Raw genomic sequence first — 26,718 nt, 5'->3', positions numbered from 1 at the left:
AGTGCACACAGTGAGTTTACCAATCTCCCATAGGTCAGCATGCACACAGTGAGTTTACCAATCTCCCATAGGTCAGAATGCACACAGTGAGTTTACCAATCTCCCATAGGTCAGAGTGCACACAGTGAGTTTACCAATCTCCCATAGGTCAGAGTGCACACAGTGAGTTTACCAATCTCCCATAGGTCAGAGTGCACACAGTGAGTTTACCAATCTCCCATATGTCAGAGTACACACAGTGAGTTTACCAATCTCCCATAGGTCAGAGTGCACACAGTGAGTTTACCAATCTCCCATAGGTCAGAGTGCACACAGTGAGTTTACCAATCTCCCATAGGTCAGAGTGCACACAGTGAGTTTACCAATCTCCCATAGGTCAGAGTACACACAGTGAGTTTACCAATCTCCCATAGGTCAGAGTGCACACAGTGAGTTTACCAATCTCCCATAGGTCAGAGTGCACACAGTGAGTTTACCAATCTCCCATAGGTCAGAGTGCACACAGTGAGTTTACCAATCTCCCATAGGTCAGAGTGCACACAGTGAGTTTACCAATCTCCCATAGGTCAGAGTGCACACAGTGAGTTTACCAATCTCCCATAGGTCAGAGTGCACACAGTGAGTTTACCAATCTCCCATAGGTCAGAGTGCCCACCTCTGAGCTTGTATAGCTCCCCGCTGGCAGCATTCACAGTGAACGTATGAGAATCTTCATCACTGGGGGAAATCACTGCTCCTGCTAGCTGAACTGTACCCCGCGGCTTCTGATTCCTCGACTGCTCATTAACAAAATATTCCAGCAGTCCCGCTTCATTATTCAAAACGAAAAATCTGATGGGAGGAAAGAATTCATGGTCAGTCAGTTTAAAATTAGCCCCTAAGTCACAGAACCCCAGGAAATCATCATCAAGTGATAGAAGTCCTCCTGGTTGAATATGCGTGAGCTTGTGGACCGTGCATTATACATTGAATTTCATTCAAGGGACACTATAGTCACCAAAACAAGTTTAGCTTAAAGGGACACTCCAGGCACCCAGACCACTTCTGCTCATTGGAGTGGTCTGGGTGCCAAATCCCACTACTCCTAAGCCGGCAAGTGTAATTATTGCAGTTTTTTATAAACTGCAATAATTACCTTGCAGGGTTAACTCCACCTCTAGTGGCTGTCTATTAGACAGCCACTAGAGGGCACTTCCTGCTCTATAGCACAGGAAACCTGTGCTAGAGCGTCACTGGACGTCCTCACGCTGTGTGAGGACCTCCAGCGTCGCTCAAAACCCCATAGGAAAGCATTGAAATTAGTTTACAATGCTTTCTTATGGGGAGACGTAATGCGCATGCGCGGCATTGCCACGCATGCGCATTAGGTCTCCTCGGCCGGTGGGCGGGGTCAGTCTCGCCCACTGGCCGACGCAATACAGAGGAGGAGCGTCGCGGAGGAGGAGACAGCGGCGAGGGACATCGCCGTTGCCTCAGGTAAGTGACTGAAGGGGTTTTCACCCCTTCAGTAACCGGGGATTGGTGGGTGGGAGGGAGAGGGAACCTGCAGTGCCAGGAAAATGGATCGTTTTCCTGGCACTGGAGTTTCCCTTTAATGAAGCAGTTTTGGTGTATAGATCATGATCCTGCAGTCTCACTGCTCAGTTGGTTTTGTACCAAAGTCGCAGCCTTCATAAATAATTCCTGTAAAGAGTCATCTAATGTTTGCACTTCCTGTATTGCAAATTCCCTTTACTTTATAACTTCTTATCTCCTGCACTATTAATAGCTTGCTAGACCTTGCAGGAGCCTCTTGTATGTATTTGAAGTTCAATTTACAGAGCAGGAGATAAAAACTTTTAATGTAAGTAACCTCTGACTGAAAATGAAACTATCTTGTTTTCATGCAGGCTCTGTCAATCATAGCCAGGGGAGGTGTGGCTAGGGCTGCATAAACAGAAACAAAGTGATTTAACTCCTAAATGGCAGAGAATTGAGCAGTGAAATCCGAGAGGCATGATCTATAAACCAAAACTCCTCCATTAAGCTAAACTTGTTTTGGTGACTATAGTGTCCCTTTAACCTATTGCACTAGTTATATATAGGCTGTTAGGTAACACTGCTACTCTGATAGTAAGATTTGCTCCTGTAGTTTCTAAACAAGTTGGACATAAATTGCAGCTTAATTAAGTATTTTAACACCTCTGCTTGCAACTACAGATGTAGCTGGGGAAACAAACAAAAACACACTTCTAAAAAAAACCCTGGCAAATGAAAAAAGGAAAAAACACCAAAACAGACAGACAAGAAAATGTACAGGAACTCGCAAATACACAAAGGAAATATACAGAAACTAGCAAATAAATAGAGGAAATGTACAGGAACTAACAAATACACAAAGGAAAGGTACAGAAACTAGCAAATAGAGGAAATGTACAGGAACTCGCAAATACACAAAGGAAATATACAGAAACTAGCAAATAGAGGAAATGTACAGGAACTCGCAAATACACAAAGGAAATATACAGAAACTAGCAAATAAATAGAGGAAATGTACAGGAACTAACAAATACACAAAGGAAATATACAGAAACTAGCAAATAAATAGAGGAAATGTACAGGAATTAGCAAATAAATAGAGGAAATGTACAGGAACTAGCAAATAAATAGAGGAAATGTACAGGAACTAACAAATACACAAAGGAAATATACAGAAACTAGCAAATAAATAGAGGAAATGTACAGGAACTAACAAATAAATAGAGGAAAGGTACAGAAACTAGCAAATAAATAGAGGAAATGTAGAGGAACTAACAAATACACAAAGGAAATATACAGAAACTAGCAAATAAATAGAGGAAATGTACAGGAACTAACAAATACACAAAGGAAATGTACAGGAACTAGCAAATAGAGGAAATGTACAGGAATTAGCAAATAAATAGAGGAAAGGTACAGAAACTAACAAATACACAAAGGAAATATACAGAAACTAGCAAATAGAGGAAATGTACAGAAACTAGCAAATAAATAGAGGAAATGTACAGGAACTAGCAAATACACAAAGGAAAGGTACAGAAACTAGCAAATAGAGGAAATGTACAGGAACTCGCAAATACACAAAGGAAATATACAGAAACTAGCAAATAGAGGAAATGTACAGGAACTCGCAAATACACAAAGGAAATATACAGAAACTAGCAAATAAATAGAGGAAATGTACAGGAACTAACAAATACACAAAGGAAATATACAGAAACTAGCAAATAAATAGAGGAAATGTACAGGAATTAGCAAATAAATAGAGGAAATGTACAGGAACTAGCAAATAAATAGAGGAAATGTACAGGAACTAACAAATACACAAAGGAAATATACAGAAACTAGCAAATAAATAGAGGAAATGTACAGGAACTAACAAATAAATAGAGGAAAGGTACAGAAACTAGCAAATAAATAGAGGAAATGTAGAGGAACTAACAAATACACAAAGGAAATATACAGAAACTAGCAAATAAATAGAGGAAATGTACAGGAACTAACAAATACACAAAGGAAATGTACAGGAACTAGCAAATAGAGGAAATGTACAGGAATTAGCAAATAAATAGAGGAAAGGTACAGAAACTAACAAATACACAAAGGAAATATACAGAAACTAGCAAATAGAGGAAATGTACAGAAACTAGCAAATAAATAGAGGAAATGTACAGGAACTAGCAAATAAATAGAGGAAATATACAGAAACTAGCAAATAAATAGAGGAAATGTACAGGAACTAGCAAATAAATAGAGGAAATATACAGAAACTAGCAAATAAATAGAGGAAATGTACAGGAACTAGCAAATAAATAGAGGAAAGATACAGAAACTAGCAAATAAATAGAGGAAATGTACAGGAACTAACAAATACACAAAGGAAATGTACAGGAACTAGCAAATAGAGGAAATGTACAGGAATTAGCAAATAAATAGAGGAAAGGTACAGAAACTAACAAATACACAAAGGAAATATACAGAAACTAGCAAATAGAGGAAATGTACAGGAACTAACAAATACACAAAGGAAATATACAGAAACTAGCAAATAAATAGAGGAAATGTACAGGAACTAACAAATAAATAGAGGAAAGGTACAGAAACTAGCAAATAAATAGAGGAAATGTACAGGAACTAGCAAATAAATAGAGGAAATATACAGAAACTAGCAAATAAATAGAGGAAATATACAGAAACTAGCAAATAAATAGAGGAAATGTACAGGAACTAGCAAATAAATAGAGGAAAGATACAGAAACTAACAAATAAATAGAGGAAATGTAGAGGAACTAACAAATACACAAAGGAAATATACAGAAACTAGCAAATAAATAGAGGAAATGTACAGGAACTAACAAATACACAAAGGAAATGTACAGGAACTAGCAAATAGAGGAAATGTACAGGAATTAGCAAATAAATAGAGGAAAGGTACAGAAACTAACAAATACACAAAGGAAATATACAGAAACTAGCAAATAGAGGAAATGTACAGGAACTAACAAATACACAAAGGAAATATACAGAAACTAGCAAATAAATAGAGGAAATGTACAGGAACTAACAAATAAATAGAGGAAAGGTACAGAAACTAGCAAATAAATAGAGGAAATGTACAGGAACTAGCAAATAAATAGAGGAAATATACAGAAACTAGCAAATAAATAGAGGAAATGTACAGGAACTAGCAAATAAATAGAGGAAAGATACAGAAACTAGCAAATAAATAGAGGAAATGTACAGGAACTAACAAATACACAAAGGAAATGTACAGGAACTAGCAAATAGAGGAAATGTACAGAAACTAGCAAATAAATAGAGGAAATGTACAGGAACTAGCAAATACACAAAGGAAAGGTACAGAAACTAGCAAATAGAGGAAATGTACAGGAACTCGCAAATACACAAAGGAAATATACAGAAACTAGCAAATAGAGGAAATGTACAGGAACTCGCAAATACACAAAGGAAATATACAGAAACTAGCAAATAAATAGAGGAAATGTACAGGAACTAACAAATACACAAAGGAAATATACAGAAACTAGCAAATAAATAGAGGAAATGTACAGGAATTAGCAAATAAATAGAGGAAATGTACAGGAACTAGCAAATAAATAGAGGAAATGTACAGGAACTAACAAATACACAAAGGAAATATACAGAAACTAGCAAATAAATAGAGGAAATGTACAGGAACTAACAAATAAATAGAGGAAAGGTACAGAAACTAGCAAATAAATAGAGGAAATGTAGAGGAACTAACAAATACACAAAGGAAATATACAGAAACTAGCAAATAAATAGAGGAAATGTACAGGAACTAACAAATACACAAAGGAAATGTACAGGAACTAGCAAATAGAGGAAATGTACAGGAATTAGCAAATAAATAGAGGAAAGGTACAGAAACTAACAAATACACAAAGGAAATATACAGAAACTAGCAAATAGAGGAAATGTACAGAAACTAGCAAATAAATAGAGGAAATGTACAGGAACTAGCAAATACACAAAGGAAAGGTACAGAAACTAGCAAATAGAGGAAATGTACAGGAACTCGCAAATACACAAAGGAAATATACAGAAACTAGCAAATAGAGGAAATGTACAGGAACTCGCAAATACACAAAGGAAATATACAGAAACTAGCAAATAAATAGAGGAAATGTACAGGAACTAACAAATACACAAAGGAAATATACAGAAACTAGCAAATAAATAGAGGAAATGTACAGGAATTAGCAAATAAATAGAGGAAATGTACAGGAACTAGCAAATAAATAGAGGAAATGTACAGGAACTAACAAATACACAAAGGAAATATACAGAAACTAGCAAATAAATAGAGGAAATGTACAGGAACTAACAAATAAATAGAGGAAAGGTACAGAAACTAGCAAATAAATAGAGGAAATGTAGAGGAACTAACAAATACACAAAGGAAATATACAGAAACTAGCAAATAAATAGAGGAAATGTACAGGAACTAACAAATACACAAAGGAAATGTACAGGAACTAGCAAATAGAGGAAATGTACAGGAATTAGCAAATAAATAGAGGAAAGGTACAGAAACTAACAAATACACAAAGGAAATATACAGAAACTAGCAAATAGAGGAAATGTACAGAAACTAGCAAATAAATAGAGGAAATGTACAGGAACTAGCAAATAAATAGAGGAAATATACAGAAACTAGCAAATAAATAGAGGAAATGTACAGGAACTAGCAAATAAATAGAGGAAATATACAGAAACTAGCAAATAAATAGAGGAAATGTACAGGAACTAGCAAATAAATAGAGGAAAGATACAGAAACTAGCAAATAAATAGAGGAAATGTACAGGAACTAACAAATACACAAAGGAAATGTACAGGAACTAGCAAATAGAGGAAATGTACAGGAATTAGCAAATAAATAGAGGAAAGGTACAGAAACTAACAAATACACAAAGGAAATATACAGAAACTAGCAAATAGAGGAAATGTACAGGAACTAACAAATACACAAAGGAAATATACAGAAACTAGCAAATAAATAGAGGAAATGTACAGGAACTAACAAATAAATAGAGGAAAGGTACAGAAACTAGCAAATAAATAGAGGAAATGTACAGGAACTAGCAAATAAATAGAGGAAATATACAGAAACTAGCAAATAAATAGAGGAAATATACAGAAACTAGCAAATAAATAGAGGAAATGTACAGGAACTAGCAAATAAATAGAGGAAAGATACAGAAACTAACAAATAAATAGAGGAAATGTAGAGGAACTAACAAATACACAAAGGAAATATACAGAAACTAGCAAATAAATAGAGGAAATGTACAGGAACTAACAAATACACAAAGGAAATGTACAGGAACTAGCAAATAGAGGAAATGTACAGGAATTAGCAAATAAATAGAGGAAAGGTACAGAAACTAACAAATACACAAAGGAAATATACAGAAACTAGCAAATAGAGGAAATGTACAGGAACTAACAAATACACAAAGGAAATATACAGAAACTAGCAAATAAATAGAGGAAATGTACAGGAACTAACAAATAAATAGAGGAAAGGTACAGAAACTAGCAAATAAATAGAGGAAATGTACAGGAACTAGCAAATAAATAGAGGAAATATACAGAAACTAGCAAATAAATAGAGGAAATGTACAGGAACTAACAAATACACAAAGGAAATGTACAGGAACTAGCAAATAGAGGAAATGTACAGGAATTAGCAAATAAATAGAGGAAAGGTACAGAAACTAACAAATACACAAAGGAAATATACAGAAACTAGCAAATAGAGGAAATGTACAGGAACTAACAAATACACAAAGGAAATATACAGAAACTAGCAAATAGAGGAAATGTACAGAAACTAGCAAATAAATAGAGGAAAGATACAGAAACTAGCAAATAAATAGAGGAAATGTAGAGGAACTAACAAATACACAAAGGAAATATACAGAAACTAGCAAATAAATAGAGGAAATGTACAGGAACTAACAAATACACAAAGGAAATATACAGAAACTAGCAAATAAATAGAGGAAATGTACAGGAACTAACAAATACACAAAGGAAATGTACAGGAACTAGCAAATAAATAGAGGAAATATACAGAAACTAGCAAATAAATAGAGGAAATGTACAGGAACTAACAAATACACAAAGGAAATATACAGAAACTAGCAAATAAATAGAGGAAATGTACAGGAACTAACAAATACACAAAGGAAATATACAGAACCTAGCAAATAAATAGAGGAAATGTACAGGAACTAACAAATACACAAAGGAAATATACAGAAACTAGCAAATAAATAGAGGAAATGTACAGGAACTAACAAATACACAAAGGAAATATACAGAAACTAGCAAATAAATAGAGGAAATGTACAGGAACTAACAAATAAATAGAGGAAAGATACAGAAACTAGCAAATAAATAGAGGAAATGTACAGGAACTAGCAAATAAATAGAGGAAAGATACAGAAACTAGCAAATAAATAGAGGAAATGTACAGGAACTAGCAAATAAATAGAGGAAAGATACAGAAACTAGCAAATAAATAGAGGAAATGTACAGGAACTAGCAAATAAATAGAGGAAAGATACAGAAACTAGCAAATAAATAGAGGAAATGTACAGGAACTAACAAATACACAAAGGAAATCTACAGAACCTAGCAAATAAATAGAGGAAATGTAGAGGAACTAACAAATACACAAAGGAAAGGTACAGAAACTAGCAAATAAATAATTAAAGGAAAGGTACAGAAACTAGCAAATAAATAGAGGAAATGCACGGGAACTAGCAAATAAATAGAGGAAATGTACAGAAACTAGCAAATAAATAAATAAAGGAAATGTACGGGAACTAGCAAATAAAGGAAATGCACAGGAACTAGCAAATAAATAAAGGAAATTAACGGGAACTAGCAAATAAAGGAAATGCACAGGAAAGAGCAAATAAATAGAGGAAATGTACAGAAACTAGCTGGGGGCCGCTCTGTTGCACCTCGGCCAAGGTCAGAGCTTATAGCCCAAAAAGGAGCCCTGGACGGGGGTCGGCGGGTGGGCTCTTTGTCACCCCTGGTATGAGACGACTGTATTGATGCACACCTATCGTTGTTAACTGCACTGTGTAAATGTCGATCGTGAACATGTTGTAGCTTGTAATGCAACCCAGGGTACCTTGTCTCCACTGTTACTTGTCACTGTATGAAAAAATTTTAAATAAAGAATAAAAAAAAAAAAAAAGAGCAGGAGACAAGGAATTCTACTTTAAACAGAATCTGCCATAAAGAAAGTGTAAACATTAGATGACTCTTCACAGGAAGTGTTTAGGAAGGCTGTGTAAGTCACATGCAGGGAGGAGTGGCTAAGGCTGCATAAACAAAGTGTTTTACCTTCTAAATGGCAGAGAATTGAGCAATGAGACTGCAGGGGCCTGATCTATACACCAAAACTGTTTCCTAAAGCTGAGGTTGTTTTAGTGACTATAGTGTCCCTGAGAATCCAGAAGGAGGCGAATCCAAAAAGTAATAGAGATCATGTAACAGAAACCTGAGAATAAGAATAAATGTAATACATGGGAAACACCAGACAAAAAAATGAAAGGCACGTACCGGTACTGCCAGCCAGTGACTAAGTTGGTGTACTTCATCAGGTACCCATAGATATTTTCCATGTGGTCACTGCACAGAAAAACAAAAATCAGCATGCTGGAGTGATTATGGTGCTTGCAGCGTCTTTCCATAAATACATCTAACTTTTACGTGACATAGTTCACTAGGAAGAATGACTACATCTGTCATAACCAACATGGCTTGGTGTCAATGAGAATCAACTTGTATGTGTACATTGTGAAACAAATTGATAGAAAATGATTAGATGGAAAAAAACAACTAGCTTTGGAACAGGCACTGGGAGCCGCTCCATTCCTCTAAGAGATGGGTCAGTATATCTTTCAGTCTGTACACATGCTGGCAATTTTACCGCTGGCCAAAGAACGACAATCTTGGTGCAAAAATAACAGAATTCCAATTTATTTTAACGTATTGCACTGAATATTGTTTTCAGTGTTTAACCTCTTTTCAAATATTCTGTGATCAGCTACACAGAGCAACGAACTGAGTAACAGTTAAACATCTCCCCCATAATCCAGGACCACTGATATAAACAGCCAATTCCAGCCATTCGTCTCTTATGAGCTCACTGCATTTCTTGTCATATTAGGACAGACACCTCCATTGTAAATGACCAAGGATCCAGAACTGTTTTCATTAATCAGTCTGCTCTCACCTGTATTGCCAAGCCTTGGAACCTGCACTCCTGCCAGTCGCCCGATGGCTGGGGGGACTGGGAACCACATTCAACTTGCCCTCATTGTCAGAGACCCTCATTGGTGGCGGGTCTCCCTGCATGATGTCCTCAGAACCAATATTTTATGCACAGATTCCCTTCAATAGACCCCTGGATTAGAAGAGGGTCCTCTAATATAGAGGTGAGGTCTGAGTGTACTCCGTCTCAGGGCTGTACAATTCAAATGTCCATACATTCATAGATGGATTCCCCTGGTTCCTGACGTGTATTCGATCAATATCCGCATGCTGCAATCTGTGTTGGTAAAAGGGAAATTAAATAAGTGGAGCTCGCTACAACTTGGCAGGGCCACACACCATTTATACAGAAAGACACATCTGTATTTATATTTCAATATTTTCTGTATATAGTGTGTGTTTATATTACTATGTATGTACTCTGTGTGTTTATATCATTATGTATGTGCTGTGTGTGTTTATATCACTATGTATGTATTGTGTGTGTTTATATCACTATGTATGTATTGTGTGTGTTTATATCACTATGTATGTATTGTGTGTGTTTATATCACTATGTATGTGCTGTGTGTGTTTATATCACTATGTATGTATTGTGTGTGTTCATATCAGTGTATTGTGTGTGTTTATCACTATGTATGTACTGTGTGTGTTTATATCACTATGTATGTACTGTGTGTGTTTATATCACTATGTATGTACTGTGTATGTTTATATCAGTGTATTGTGTGTGTTTATATCACTATGTATGTATTGTGTGTGTTTATATCACTATGTATGTATTGTGTGTGTTTATATCACTATGTATGTATTGTGTGTGTTTATATCACTATGTATGTATTGTGTGTGTTTATATCAGTGTATTGTGTGTGTTTATATCACTATGTATGTATTGTGTGTGTTTATATCAGTGTATTGTGTGTGTTTATATCACTATGTATGTACTGTGTGTGTTTATATCACTATGTATGCACTGTGTGTGTTTATATTACTATGTATGTATTGTGTGTGTTTATATCACTATGTATGTACTGTGTGTGTTTATATTACTATGTATGTATTGTGTGTGTTTATATCAGTGTATTGTGTGTGTTTAAATCACTATGTATGTACTGTGTGTGTTTATATTACTATGTATGTATTGTTTGTGTTTATATCAGTGTATTGTGTGTGTTTAAATCACTATGTATGTATTGTGTGTGTTTATATCAGTGTATTGTGTGTGTTTATATTACTATGTATGTATTGTGTGTGTTTATATCAGTGTATTGTGTGTGTTTAAATCACTATATGTGCTGTGTGTGTTTATATCACTATGTATGTGCTGTGTGTGTTTATATCAGTGTATTGTGTGTGTTTATCACTATGTATGTACTGTGTGTGTTTATATTACTATGTATGTATTGTTTGTGTTTATATTACTATGTATGTATTGTTTGTGTTTAAATCACTATGTATGTGCTGTGTGTGTTTATATCAGTGTATTGTGTGTGTTTATATCACTATGTATGTACTGTGTGTGTTTATATCACTATGTATGTATTGTGTGTGTTTATATCAGTGTATTGTGTGTGTTTATATCACTATGTATATATTGTGTGAGCCTTTGGTCTCTCTTACAGAGGTCTCTAAGTCCTAAGTTGAAGACGACAACCAGGGTGGGGGCTATTTCTTGGGAGGGGAAGACCGTCTCTCTCTCTCAGTCTCTGACTCAGGGCTGGCTGTCTCTTTTTATTTTAGTCTCGGTCTGTCTCTCTCTCAGTCTCTGACTCAGGGCTGGCTGTCTCTTTTTTTGGCCTGGCTGTCTCTTTCTCTCAGTCTCTGTCTGTCTCTTTCAGTCTCTGGCCTGGCTGTGTCTCTTTCTCTCAGTCTCTGGCCGTCTCTCTTTCCCTTAGTCCCTGGCCTGGCTGTGTTTTTTCTCTTAGTGTCTGGGTTGGCTGTCTCTCTTTCTCAGTCTCTGACCTTGCTGTCTCTTTTTCTCAGTCTCTGGACTGGCTGTCTCTCTCTCAGTCTCTGGACTGGCTGTCTCTCTCTCAGTCTCTGGACTGGCTGTCTCTCTCTCAGTCTCTGGACTGGCTGTCTCTCTCTCAGTCTCTGGACTGGCTGTCTCTCTCTCAGTCTCTGGACTGGCTGTCTCTCTCTCAGTCTCTGGACTGGCTGTCTCTCTCTCTCAGTCTCTGGACTGGCTGTCTCTCTCTCAGTCTCTGGACTGGCTGTCTCTCTCTCAGTCTCTGGACTGGCTGTCTCTCTCTCAGTCTCTGGCTGTCTCTCTCTCAGTCTCTGGCTGTCTCTCTTTCAGTCTCTGGCTGTCTCTCTTTCAGTCTCTGGCTGTCTCTCTTTCAGTCTCTGGCTGTCTCTCTTTCAGTCTCTGGCCTGGCTGTCTCTCTCAGTCTCTGGCTGTCTCTCTCTCAGTCTCTGGCTGTCTCTCTCTCAGTCTCTGGCTGTCTCTCTCTCAGTCTCTGGCTGTCTCTCTCTCAGTCTCTGGCTGTCTCTCTCTCAGTCTCTGGCTGTCTCTCTCAGTGTCTGGCTGTCTCTCTCAGTGTCTGGCTGTCTCTGTCTCTGGCCTGGCTGTCTCTGGCAGTCTCTGTCTCTGGCAGTCTCTGGCCTGGCTGTCTCTCTCAGTCTCTGTCTCTCCCAGTCTCTGTCTCTCTCAGTCTCAGGCTGTCAGTCTCTGTCTCTCTCGGTCCCCGTTGCCTCCATTCCAGCCTCTCTCCTTGTCCTCCGCCCCCGCAGCCTCCAGTACAGACCGAACTCGCCCGAAAGCCGTCACTTCCGGGTCGCAGCCATGACGCAGGCGCAGTGTCCGCCATGTTGGCTGAGGGCGGCTGCCAGGTTGTGGGCGTGTCCTGCCCTCTCCTAGTGGGTACCCATTGCAGTGGGCAGCCTGAGATGCCAACCAGACTATTACCTGAATCCCCAACTAGTCTCATTGTGGACTTTATTCACTAAACCTCAAACTGGATCCATGTGGAAATCTCCCAAATCAGCCATTTTAACCCAGAATGTATTACAATGCAGAGTTTAATGATTAACCTGTGTGTAGTAGCGGATAGGTCACGTGTCCACAATTTACAATAATTTCACATCATTTTCCGACTGACAGAAACCTGCCATTTCGGCTTTATTTTAACACGTTTCTGAGATCCTAAATAAAAATTTGCTTTAAAAGACCTGCCCTCTTTAACCCCTCGCACCGCTTCACGGACGCCAAAGTGGGGAGGTATGGCGTAAAATGGTGTCCACATATTGTGCCAAAAGGGTTCGAGGAGTTCTAACTGTCCAGAATTCTGTGGGACAGTACTGATTTTGGGCTACTGTCCCAGAAAAGGTAGCGCTTGCGTTCCACTAAGGGTACTAGGATCATCCATGGTCAACCCTTCACATTCACATCGACTGATGTGCCCCTCTTTAGGGTGGCTCTGCCATTTTTTTTATTTGGGTCCATACCTTTGGGAGGTGACAGTCACAGAGAGAGCATCACTGGCCTGTCCATGTCGGCTCGTTATGACTCCAAAGATATTTACATACCTCACTATTTTAAAATGAGAAAATGTGGAGATTTGGAGGAAATCCTATTTAAAATCGGACTTTTTGTTTATTTATCAATCAAGTTTTCATCACAGACTTCTGAATAATTGACTGACAGGTAGAATCGCAGAGACATTTTACAGGTGATCCTCCTGCCCTCCAACCAAAGCGACTAAAGTGCATTCGCTGTGGTTGCTATGGTTAATCGCAAGCTGACGCTGTTAGCACTGGCTATGGAGTATAGAAATGTAGTGATGTCACGCCGTTCAGACCCCGTCAGAAATCTCATGTCCGGTGACGCAGGTCAGCCGTGGCCTGTGCTGGTCGCTATTCTGGCAGATCCAGAATTCTGAATACATTCGGTACAGAATGAGGAGCACAACCAGTTAGAACAAATACACTTTATTGTATAAGTCATGTGTCCAGGAATCTGATGCAGGCCCTCTCGGCAACACGGCATCAGCTGGCATCGTAGTTGCTCCTCAGCGAGGTCCGGCACGGTAAATAAAGCTATATTCACACATTCACTAAAGCACAGGGAAGTGGCACATTTAGGGTTAAGTGAGGGTTAAAATTAGGGCTAGGAATGAATTTAAACTCTCTCACTTCTTACTCTAACCCTAAGCGTAGGAGTGAGGTTTAACCATAGACATCATTTTATATTTAATATTTTATCCCTAGGTGTCACTAATCTCTAAATAAAAACCACTCCTTTAATCTAACCATTGAAGTGGTCTGGGTGCAGTGTCCCTGCCCCACTTAGTCCTTCAATATAAATTATCGCAGTTTTAGAGAAAAAAACGTGAGAACATTCAGCACCACTGAACACCCCATAGGAAAGCATTGGAGCACTGCTTTCCTATGGGACATTGTGCATATTAAGAAACCTAGAATGTGACGGCAGATAAGAACTATTTGGCCCATCTAGTCTGCCCAGCAAGCACACGCCAGACACCACATAGATTCACCCTGGCACCACCCAGGGGTAACTAATTGCCTGCTGGCTGCTAGCCCTGCCACGAGGCAAATAGTTTAGATTTTCAAACTGGGCCGAGATTTCAGCCGTCACTCTCGTTATCATTATTCCTCTCTCTGCCTGTCTCTCTCTCTCTCTATCTCTGCTTGTCTCTCTCTGTCTATCTCACTGTTTGTCTCTGTATGTCTCACTCAGTCTGTCTCACTGTTTGTCTCTCTGTCTCGCTGTCTGTGTATCTCTGTCTGTCTCACTGTTTATCTCTCTCTCTCTCTGTCTCTCTCTTTGTCTTTCTCTCTCTCTCCCTGTCTGTGTCATAGAAGATGTGGGCACCCAAGACGATATCCCAGGCGTTCAATGTCTATTTAAACTGCTGGGAACTAAAGTGTACTTAATCCTATTTTCTAGTGTGCGCAACTCCAATATGGTGAACTAAAATCTGTCTGTATCTCTTTCTCTGTCTGTCTTTCTCTCTCTCTCTGTCTATTGATCTCTCTTTCTTTGTCTGTCTCTCTCTGTCTTCCATTCTTTGTCTCTGTCAATGTCTGTCACCTGTCTTTCCGTTTCAATGTCTGTCTTTCTGTCTGTCTCTGTCAGTCTGTCTGTTTCTTTTTGTTTGCCTGTCTATCTGTGTGTCTCTCTCTTTTTGTCTGTCTGTTTCTGTCTGTCTCTCTGCCTGTCTCTCTGTGCCTGTGAGTGTCTCTCTCTCTCTCTCTGTGTCTTTCTGCTTGTCTCTTGTGAAGACGTTGGAGGCAGCGTGTCGCAATCTGCCTGTGATCTCGCATGACCCGCGGCAGTGTGTTAAATAGGCAGAAGGTCACAGCCACTCCCTGGTAACCGATGATGAGGACACAGGAACCCAAAACCCAGGCCCTATACTCACACTGATTATTCACCAAAGTGGGAATTAAAATGAAAGTATCGCTGATGAGGAGAATTTCTCCGATTTGACTGTTCTAGCGTAAACGCAGGAATTCTCAGCGATTCACACGTTACAGGGTTAGAATGGTCTACAATTCCAAAAAAAACATCAAACTTAAAGCAAGAATTAAGAAGTTAAGGAGAATCTGAAGGATTTCCCCAGAGCTCTGTGATACACTAATACACACTGCACATTACTGGGAGTTTTATTGCTGTGGAGATCTGTGATACACTCATAAACACTGCACATCACTGTGAGTTTTATTCCTGTGGAGCTCTGTGATACATTCATACACACTGCACATCACTGGGAGTTTTATTGCCCCGGAGCCAGTGGCGTACATACCAGGGGCCCCAGGGGTCGCGGCAGCCCTCCGACCCGGTATGCACGCCAGTGTGGCCAGCCTCTTCTTCTGGGAGGCCCAGGAACTGGCCACCTCAGGGCCCCCGAGGCTGGCCCTGCTGTCATCGGGCTGGCGCGCGCGCGAGGGAGCATTCTCCCCTGAGCGCTCTCTCCCCAGCTACCTCGCGCACCGCACTGATACCAGAGCCGGAATATGACGTCATATTCCGGCTCCGGTATCAGTACGCGGCGCACGAGGGAGCTGTGCAGAGAGCGCTCAGGGGAGAATGCTCCTTCGCGCGCCCGCCAGCCAGCCAGCCCGGTGACCGGCCGCCCAGCAGCACCACTGCACCCCAGGGAATCCCCTCAGCTCTCCCAAAGGTAAGGAGGCTGGGGGATTAAATTTTAAAAAAAAAAGTGTTTGTGTATGTGTGTTAGTGTTAGAGTGTGTGTGTGTGTGTGTTAGTGTTAGATTGTGTGTGTGTTAGAGTGTGTGTGTCTGCTAGTGAGTGTCAGTGATCGTGTTAGTTTGCTTGTGTCTGTTATTGAGTGTGTGTCTGCTAGTGAGTGTCAGTGCGTGTTTTAGTTTGTGTGTCAGTGAGTGTGTGTGTGTCAGTGAGTGTGTTACTGTGTGTGTCTGTTACTGAGTGTGTTTGTGTGTGTCTGTTAGTGAGTCTGATGTCTGTTAGTGAGTGTGTGTTTGTCAGTGAGAGTGTATGTTTTGTAAGTGAGTGTGTATGTGTGTCTGTCTGTCAGTGAGTATGTATGTCGCTGACTGTGTCTCTGCCAGCTAGTGTGTATGCGTCTGTTTGTGAGAGTGTGTGTTTTTAAACCCCTTCAGCACTTACCCTTCTCAAGCGCCGGACTCCCTTGGCGCTGGTGAACCCTCCGCCCCGTTCCGCCTCTCAGCTCTGAATGCACATGCTCGGCGAGAGCCGCGCGCGCGCGCATTCAAACCACCCATAGGAAAGCATTACTCAGTGCTTTCCTATGGACGTCCAGCGTCTTCTCACTGTGATTTTCACAGTGCGAATTGCGGAAGCGCCTCTAGCGGCTGTCAGTGAGACAGCCACTAGAGCCTGGATTAACCCGCGCAGAGTAATAATTTTTGCACCGGGGCCCCATGGGTCGTGTGTACGCCACTGCCCGGAGATCTGTGATACACGCATACACACTGCACATCACTGTGAGATTTATTGCTGTGGAGTTCTGTGATACAGGGAGGGATCTGATTGGATGGCTGGATCATAGCTCCTCCCCCTCCATAGAGCAGCACTATGTGGGATTATTACACTACTTATACAGAGAGGGATCTGAGTGGATGGATCATAGCTCCTCCCCCTCCATAGAGCAGCACTATGTGGGGTTATTACACTATTTATACAGGGAGGGATCTGATTGGATGGATCATAGCTCCTCCCCCTCCATAGAGCAGCACTATGTGGGATTATTACACTATTTATACAGGGAGGGATCTGATTGGATGGATCATAGCTCCTCCCCCTCCATAGAGAAGCACTATGTGGGATTATTACACTATTTATACAGGGAGGGATCTGATTGGATTGATCATAGCTCCTCCCTCTCCATAGGGCAGCACTATGTGGGATTATTACACTATTTATACAGGGAGGGATCTGATTGGATGGATCATAGCTCCTCCCCTCCATAGAGCAGCACTATGTGGGATTATTACACTATTTATACAGGGAGGGATCTGATTGGATGGATCATAGCTCCTCCCCCTCCATAGGGCAGCACTATGTGGGATTATTACACTATTTATACAGGGAGGGAACTGATTGGATGGATCATAGCTCCTCCCCCTCCATAGGGCAGCACCATGTGGGATTATTAAACTATTTATACAGGGAGGGATCTGATTGGATGGATCATAGCTCCTCCCCCTCCACAGAGCAGCACTATGTGGGGTTATTACACTATTTATACAGGGAGGGATCTGATTGGATGGATAGATCATAGCTCCTCCCCCTCCATAGAGCAGCACTATGTGGGATTATTAAACTATTTATACAGGGAGGGATCTGATTGGATGGATCATAGCTCCTCCCCTTCCATAGGGCAGCACTATGTGGGATTATTAAACTATTTATACAGGGAGGGATCTGATTGGATGGATCATAGCTCCTCCCCCTCCATAGAGCAGCACTATGTGGGATTATTACACTATTTATACAGGGAGGGATCTGATTGGATGGATAGATCATAGCTCCTCCCCCTCCATAGAGCAGCACTATGTGGGTTTATTAAACTATTTATACAGGGAGGGATCTGATTGGATGGATCATAGCTCCTCCCCTTCCATAGGGCAGCACTATGTGGGATTATCAAACTATTTATACAGGGAGGGATCTGATTGGATGGATCATAGCTCCTCCCCCTCCATAGAGCAGCACTATGGGGGATTATTACACTATTTATACAGGGAGGGATCTGATTGGATGGCTGGATCATAGCTCCTCCCCCTCCATAGAGAAGCACTATGTGGGATTATTACACTATTTATACAGGGAGGGATCTGATTGGATGGATCATAGCTCCTCCCCCTCCATAGAGCAGCACTATGTGGGATTATTACACTATTTATACAGGGAGGGATCTGATTGGATGGATCATAGCTCCTCCCCCTCCATAGGGCAGCACTATGTGGGATTATTACACTATTTATACAGGGAGGGATCTGATTGGATGGATCATAGCTCCTCCCCCTCCATAGGGCAGCACTATGTAGGATTATTACACTATTTATACAGGGAGGGATCTGATTGGATGGATCAAAGCTCCTCCCCCTCCATAGAGCAGCACTATGTGGGATTATTACACTATTTATACAGGGAGGGATCTGATTGGATGGATCATAGCTCCTCCCCCTAAATAGAGAAGCACTATGTGGGATTATTACACTATTTATACAGGGAGGGATCTGATTGGATTGATCATAGCTCCTCCCTCTCCATAGGGCAGCACTATGTGGGATTATTACACTATTTATACAGGGAGGGATCTGATTGGATGGATCATAGCTCCTCCCCTCCATAGAGCAGCACTATGTGGGATTATTACACTATTTATACAGGGAGGGATCTGATTGGATGGATCATAGCTCCTCCCCCTCCATAGAGCAGCACTATGTGGGATTATTACACTATTTATACAGGGAGGGAACTGATTGGATGGATCATAGCTCCTCCCCCTCCATAGGGCAGCACCATGTGGGATTATTACACTATTTATACAGGGAGGGATCTGATTGGATGGATCACAGCTCCTCCCCCTCCATAGAGCAGCACTATGTGGGGTTATTACACTATTTATACAGGGAGGGATCTGATTGGATGGATAGATCATAGCTCCTCCCCCTCCATAGAGCAGCACTATGTGGGATTATTAAACTATTTATACAGGGAGGGATCTGATTGGATGGATCATAGCTCCTCCCCTTCCATAGGGCAGCACTATGTGGGATTATTAAACTATTTATACAGGGAGGGATCTGATTGGATGGATCATAGCTCCTCCCCCTCCATAGAGCAGCACTATGTGGGATTATTACACTATTTATACAGGGAGGGATCTGATTGGATGGATCATAGCTCCTCCCCCTCCATAGAGCAGCACTATGTGGGATTATTACACTTTTTATACAGGGAGGGATCTGATTGGATGGATCATAGCTCCTCCCCCTCCATAGAGCAGCACTATGTGGGATTATTACACTACTTATACAGAGAGGGATCTGATTGGATGGATCATAGCTCCTCCCCCTCCATAGGGCAGCACTATGTGGAATTATTACACTATTTATACAGGGAGGGATCTGATTGGATGGATCATAGCTCCTCCCCCTCCATAGAGCAGCACTATGTGGGATTATTACACTATTTATACAGAGAGGGATCTGATTGGATGGATCATAGCTCCTTCCCCTCCATAGGGCAGCACTATGTGGGATTATTACACTATTTATACAGGGAGGGATCTGATTGGATGGATCATAGCTCCTCCCCCTCCATAGGGCAGCACTATGTGGGATTATTACACTATTTATACAGGGAGGGATCTGATTGGATGGATCATAGCTCCTCCCCCTCCATAGGGCAGCACTATGTGGGATTATTACACTATTTATACAGGGAGGGATCTGATTGGATGGATCATAGCTCCTCCCCCTCCATAGAGCAGCACTATGTGCGATTATTACACTATTTATACAGGGAGGGATCTGATTGGAAGGATCATAGCTCCTCCCCCTCCATAGAGCAGCACTATGTGGGATTATTACACTATTTATACAGGGAGGGATCTGATTGGATGGATCATAGCTCCTCCCCCTCCATAGGGCAGCACTATGTGGGATTATTACACTATTTATACAGGGAGGGATCTGATTGGATGGATCATAGCTCCTCCCCCTCCATAGGGCAGCACTATGTGGGATTATTACACTATTTATACAGGGAGGGATCTGATTGGATGGATCATAGCTCCTCCCCCTCCATAGAGCAGCACTATGTGGGATTATTACACTATTTATACAGGGAGGGATCTGATTGGATGGATCATAGCTCCTCCCAGTCCATAGAGCAGCACTATGTGGGATTATTACACTATTTATACAGGGAGGGATCTGATTGGATGGATCATAGATCCTCCCCCTCCATAGGGCAGCACTATGTGGGATTATTACACTATTTATACAGGGAGGGATCTGATTGGATGGATCATAGCTCCTCCCCTTCCATAGGGCAGCACTATGTGGGATTATTACACTATTTATACAGGGAGGGATCTGATTGGATGGATCATAGCTCCTCCCCCTCCATAGGGCAGCACTATGTGGGATTATTACACTATTTATACAGGGAGGGATCAGATTGGATGGATCATAGCTCCTCCCCCTCCATAGGGCAGCACTATGTGGGATTATTACATTATTTATACAGGGAGGGATCTGATTGGATGGATCATAGCTCCCCCCCTCCATAGAGCAGCACTATGTGGGATTATTACACTATTTATACAGGGAGGGATCTGATTGGATGGCTGGATCATAGCTCCTCCCCCTCCATAGGGCAGCACTATGTGGGATTATTACACTAACTAGAAAAGCTACAATTTCTGGGGAAATTGTGTGAAGTGTTCTCTCCTCCACCAGTAGTCTACAACTGGAGTGGGCGGAGTAACTGTTATCATTTATATAGCACATTTAATTGCAACATTGTTGCCCAAAGTGCTTCACAGTTACATTAAAACATACAGTTATACAAACCATTAGCAGGTGCAAAAGGCCCTGTCTATGACATCACTTGCTGCTGCAGCCTTGCACAGGTCAGAGTATTTTTGCGGTTGCCATCTTCAAACGGTCGTATTTTAAAAACTTTAAATCCTACAGTGAAGTGCTTTATATTGTGAGAATCACAAGACCCAGACCTACATTGTGATGTATAGTATGTCTCTGAGATATTAACAATGAAGGCACAGTCGCAGTTTAGAAATTGCCCTTCAAATGTGAGCTTTGCAGAGTGGAGTTTCAATGAATGTCAATGGACTGCGTGAGTTGCAAACAAATGGTCATATTGTGAAAACTATAAGGACTATGGCTTAGCTGTGGACATTCTTAGTGGCAGCAGGGATAGCTGAACGTTTTGATATAAGATTTGTGTAGGCGGGCTTGAAAATGAGGGAGTGGTGGCAGTTTAGAAATCATGTCCTGATTTTGCAGCTTTTGCCAGCTCCCACTCTAGCTTTGCCATTCATTCCTATGGGACAAATTTCGCCACAAGAATGACGATATTCCGAGAACCATTCGGCGAAACATTCCACAAAGTAATAGCAATCCGATCGGGAACAATCTGCACGTTTTGGTATATTTTTGTCTATGTAGTGTAAAAACTGTGGGAGGAGTTAGGGTGGCAAATTTGGCTATAATAAGAATAATAATAACTAGAGTGGGCGGAGTAACTGTTAGTATTTATTTATATAGCACATTTAATTGCAATGTTGTTGCCCAAAGTGCTTCACAGTTACATTAAAACATACAGTTATAAAAAATTAGCAGGTGTAAAAGGCTTTGTCTATGACATCACTTGCTGCTGCAGCCTTGCACAGGTCAGAGTATTTTTGCGGTTGCCATCTTCAAACGGTCGTATTTTAAAAACTATAATTCCTACAGTGAAGAGCTTTATATTGTGAGAATCACAAGACCCAGACCTACATTTTGATGTATAGTATGTCTCTGAGATATTAACAATGAAGGCACAGTCGCAGTTTAGAAATTGCCCTTCAAATGTGAGCTTTGCAGAGTGGAGTTTCAATGAATGTCAATGGAAGGCGTGAGTTGCAAACAAATGGTCATATTGTGAAAACTATCAGGACTATGGCTTAGCCGTGGACATTTCTAGTGGCAGCAGGGATAGCTGAACGTTTTGATATAAGATTTGTGTAGGTGGGCCTGAAAATGAGGGAGTGGTGGCAGTTTAGAAATCATGTCCTGATTTTTCAGCTTTTGCCAGCTCCCACTCTAGCTTTGCCATTCATTCCTATGGGACAAATTTCGCCAGAAGAACGACGATATTCCGTGAACCATTCGGCGAAACGTTCCACAAAGTAATAGCAATCCGATCGGGAACAATCTGCACGTTTTGGTATATTTTTGTCTATGTAGTGTAAAAACTGTGGGAGGAGTTAGGGTGGCAAATTTGGCTATAATAAGAATAATAAGAATAATAATAATAATATATATGTGAGATAACATTAAGTGGTCTTGCTATGCAAGAACACTTAATTATACTGATACCGGAGAAACTGACGGAAGCCAAGCACAGAGAGATGGACACAGGTTTCTTCAGGAAGGAAGAGATTCTTTATTGGATCACCGATCGGGACTCAGAGGGACTAATGTCACCAAAATACAGCAAGTTCTGAGCCCCGGACAATAGTGCAGGCTCCTTATATAGGCATATAACTCCTCCCATATTAAGCTCCACCCGCACATTCTCTTAACCAATCAACACAAATAAGAATTAACTTCCTGTTTGACCGCATGGCTTGTCCAGCACAATGGAGGAGGGGAATACTATATCCTGTATTCTTGCACATGCTCCGTACACTACTGATCCTATCTTGCCTCATGCAACCAACTGATCGATACGTCAGCATATGCACGTACACATGCCACGTGGTAATCTCGGCCTACTAAATTTATTTTTACCGACATTCCACCACATTCCCCCCTTTGATGCCTCTTGATATTTTACAATTACTTGAGGCATCACATAACCTTAGTTTTGCTTACACCGCAAGTTACCTTGAACCAGACCAGACTTATCTTATGATGTGAATCTTTTAACACTCATCTTCCTGCATTGGTTCTCCTTGATCTAGAGCCTTATACTTATATATCGCCATTATCTGTGCAGCAGCCTTCCTCTCTGCTATACTTCCTATCAGGCTTTGCACAGACCTAACTACTAAGGGTATAAGACACGGTAGGAGTAGACACAACAGTAAAATCAGTAGGACTCCACCTACCACTGCCTTAAGCCCTCCAAACCACTCATACCAGCTACCAAACCAACTACTTGGATTGTACCCTTTCCATACCTGAGTAGGCACATGCGCTAGTTTAACCATATGGCTAGTAAGCTCAGCTATTGCTTGCCCTTCGTCATCTATTTGAAGACAGCAATTGCTTAGGTTAAACTTCCCACATACACCTCCCTCTACTGCCAATAGGTAATCCAAGGCTAATCTATTTTGGTAGACTGCTGTCCTCATCCTGGTGTTATGCTTCGCTAGAAGATTGAGCGCTTGTGATGTCTCATTTGTGATAATCTCAACCACCGCCTGTAATCTTATAATACGGTTGAGCATATAAATAGGGGTTCTATAACCAAAGGTACCATCTTCAGCCCACGTGGCTGGCCCATAATAGTCTATGATACGCTGGGGAGGCCATTCATTATCTTCCCAGGCGCCTATCTCTATGGGTCCCCTTTTCTTCCTATGATTCACATCATACACTTTAACACCTAAAGTCTCACCTGTTTCAATCGGTAACAAGAAGAAGGATGGTTTGAGCATACCCAACACACATGCCCCTTCCCAGTCCTGTGGCAACTCCGAATAGGCTTTCTTACCACAGATCCAGTACAAATTTGCTGGGGCTCTCCAGGTAGATGTGATGGATAAATCAAACCACACATCCTTTAAACTGGCATATCTAGCAAACGGGTTAGATGGTTCTGAGACGTTTGAAGCCGACCACCAAGTTGTATTCTTTGTATCATCATCATAAGCTTTTTGCCCTAGACAAGTTAATTCTCCTACAGAAGTGTTATACATTATTCCTTTCCTTGCTATGCAAACATAACCTATGATGGAGGTCTTTAATCTCCACTCAGATTTACCTCTAACACTCATATGATAATCGGCTTGTGTAGATATTAGTTGGTCAACTGCCTCAGAACCGGACATTACCTCCTTTGCTTCCCAAGGCCATTGGTCTCCCATGTTAGTACCTCCACACACATAGCAGTTGGTAACATTAAGACTACCGGCAATACTTTCAGCTAGGTCAATGAACAGGTTTTTAGCGTTATGGGGGATCTTATTATCTATACTCATCTCTTCATAAAAGGAATGGTATACTTGATGAGTCTGGGAGGATACTGTATCAGTCTCTATCCCTATAAACAATAATGTCCCAGGATCTAAACCCGTCCCGTATATCTGAAACCCAAATAAATTTCCATACTTATCTAGGAACTTGTCGGGGTTATTAATAAGTATATGGACTGGGTTGCATTCCATAGACTTACAATAAGGGCTAGTCGGCAACTTAGTCACTATCATGTCTTTATCTACTGTCTGTCCCCAAGTCGCCCACCCCACACAAGACCAATATGGGCAAAAGTTATAGTCTTTATTTGGGCATCTAGGACTTACATATTTATTTTTACTACTGGGACAAATATATTTATCATTAGACCCATACGTCCTCTCCCATCTAAGATCCCCACATACATTCCACGGTTTTCTACCACTTGATATCGCCTTACATGCATCAAATAGCAGAACACCCGAAGAATATACAGATTCTAACACCGTCTTGTTAATTAGGGTCCCCTGAGGATCTCCATTCCTGAGAGTCAACCAAATTGTACGAGGTTGATACTCTGGACTGAAGCACTTAGGTTCTCCTACTCCTAAATGGCACACACTATAGTCTATATTTAGGTATCTACATCTCGATACATCTCCTTTACACTCGTATTGTGAATGCCAAATTAGGGTTTGGGAAATATGGTTACCTGTTCTCGTAGTCTTAATGCATACCTCACAGCTAGGAGTGTCGGTACCTCTACCTTCCTGAATATAAAAACACATGTAAATAAACACAATCAAAAGCACATCTTTCGCCGTCATCCTCAGTCTTCGTCCGTGCGATGGAACCTCAGCTTCCAGGATGTGAGGGCTGCAGGGAATGGAGTTCTGCTCGTCTTCACAGGTGTCCCTTCGAGACTTTCCTGGCTTATACACTATGTGTTGGTAAGCGGACAGGCTTTATTATGGCCTTCTCACTCACACCTGTAACAATAAAATTTGTAATCCACAATAATTCCTCGTTACTCCGACTGAGTAGTGCGTTTCAACCGGATCTTGCAGGGATTCTCTGGATCTGCTGTAACTTGCCAAGAATCGACTGCTGCTGGTTTAACCCTGGAGTGATGTATCCACGGAGTTACTTCGGCTACTTTTATCGCTGTAGGGGTAGACAAAAGAACAACATAAGGACCTCTCCACTTGGGCCCTAACGGTACATTATTCCACTCTTTAATCCACACTTGGTCTCCTGGATGATAACTATGAACAGGGGGATAAATATTCACAGGTAATCTATCTTGTACCCATTTCTGTACCTCCTCCATAGTCTTACCCAACTCTACAACCTGCTGCCGGGTAATTCCTTCTCCCAACTGACTCAAATCCCCCCTTAAGTTACCAAGTACGGGAGGTGGTCGCCCATACATGATTTCAAAAGGAGAGAGGCCCATCCTTCTGGTAGGGGTACTGCGGATTCGCAATAGAGCTATGGGTAAGAGAACGTTCCACTTAAGTTGGGTTTCCTGACACATTTTAGCCAACTGGTTCTTAATAGTTCTATTCATTCTCTCTACCTTACCAGAACTCTGGGGTCTATATGCAGTATGAAGCCTCCACTTTATACCAAGCATATGAGTCAGTTGTTGTAGGCACTGGTGAACAAAAGCTGGACCATTGTCCGATCCTATAGAACAGGGTAGTCCATATCGGGGTATTATTTCTCGTAGCAGGAATCTCACAACTTCTCCTGCTTTCTCTGTACGAGTAGGACATGCTTCTACCCAGCCTGAATAGGTGCACACAATTACCAGCAGGTAACGATGTCCACCCGATTTAGGCATCACTGTAAAGTCTATTTGTAGATCGGACATGGGGAGTCCCCCCATAAACTGGACTCCTGGTGGCTTTACTGGTCCTTGTCTTGCATTATTCTTAGCACACGTTACACATCTGCGTACAATGGCCTGAGTCAAGTTGGACAATCTTGGTATGTAGAAATGTTTCCTGAGAGATTCTTCAGTACTGTCTCTCCCAGAATGTGTCCCGTTGTGATAATTTTGGACAATTTCTACTGCTAGTGATGCTGGTATGACTATTCTTCCATCTTCTAGCTGATACCACTTGTTCTCCAAATACTTTCCCGGTTCAGTCTTTAACCACTCCTCTTCTTGAGTTGTATAAACTGGAGTCCATTGAGACAGTGGGGTTGGTATTAGAGCAGCTATATGCCCCACATACTCCTGTCTTCCTGATTCAGCAGCACGCTTAGCTGCACTATCTGCCATCCGATTTCCCTTGGTTACATCACCATCTCCTCTCAGATGCGCTCGACAATGTATGATACCGACTTCTTTCGGCTCCCACACTGCTTCCAATAGTTGTAGGATTTCAGCTGCGTACTTGATTTCTTTGCCTTCTGAATTCAGTAGTCCTCTTTCTTTATACAAAGCTCCGTGGGCATGAGTG

The 26,718-nt window shown here is 41.2% G+C and overlaps 1 protein-coding gene and 1 long non-coding RNA gene across 2 annotated transcripts in view; both read right to left on the bottom strand.

Moving 5' to 3' along the window:
* The window catches only part of OSBPL11 (oxysterol binding protein like 11), a 30,572-nt gene extending 20,398 nt beyond the window's left edge, over positions 1-10,174 (bottom strand). The window contains exons 1-3 of the mRNA XM_063429162.1: positions 9,825-10,174; positions 9,149-9,217; positions 656-831 (exon numbers count right to left, since the gene is read on the bottom strand). Of these exons, the coding sequence (XP_063285232.1) occupies positions 656-831; positions 9,149-9,217; positions 9,825-9,946 (367 nt within the window). The 5' untranslated portion in view covers positions 9,947-10,174. The remainder of the gene's footprint in view (positions 1-655; positions 832-9,148; positions 9,218-9,824) is intronic.
* A 1,471-nt stretch (positions 10,175-11,645) lies between these two features.
* LOC134571098 (uncharacterized) lies at positions 11,646-12,037 on the bottom strand. Its single transcript, XR_010085186.1, has 2 exons — positions 11,825-12,037; positions 11,646-11,681 (listed from the first exon to the last, which is right to left on the bottom strand). It is a non-coding gene; the product is annotated as an uncharacterized LOC134571098 (long non-coding RNA).
* Between the last annotated feature and the right edge of the window lie 14,681 nt (positions 12,038-26,718).

The sequence above is a fragment of the Pelobates fuscus genome, chromosome 8 (assembly GCF_036172605.1).
Source record: "Pelobates fuscus isolate aPelFus1 chromosome 8, aPelFus1.pri, whole genome shotgun sequence".
NCBI lineage: Eukaryota > Metazoa > Chordata > Amphibia > Anura > Pelobatidae > Pelobates > Pelobates fuscus.
This window is presented reverse-complemented; position numbering and strand designations above follow the sequence as displayed.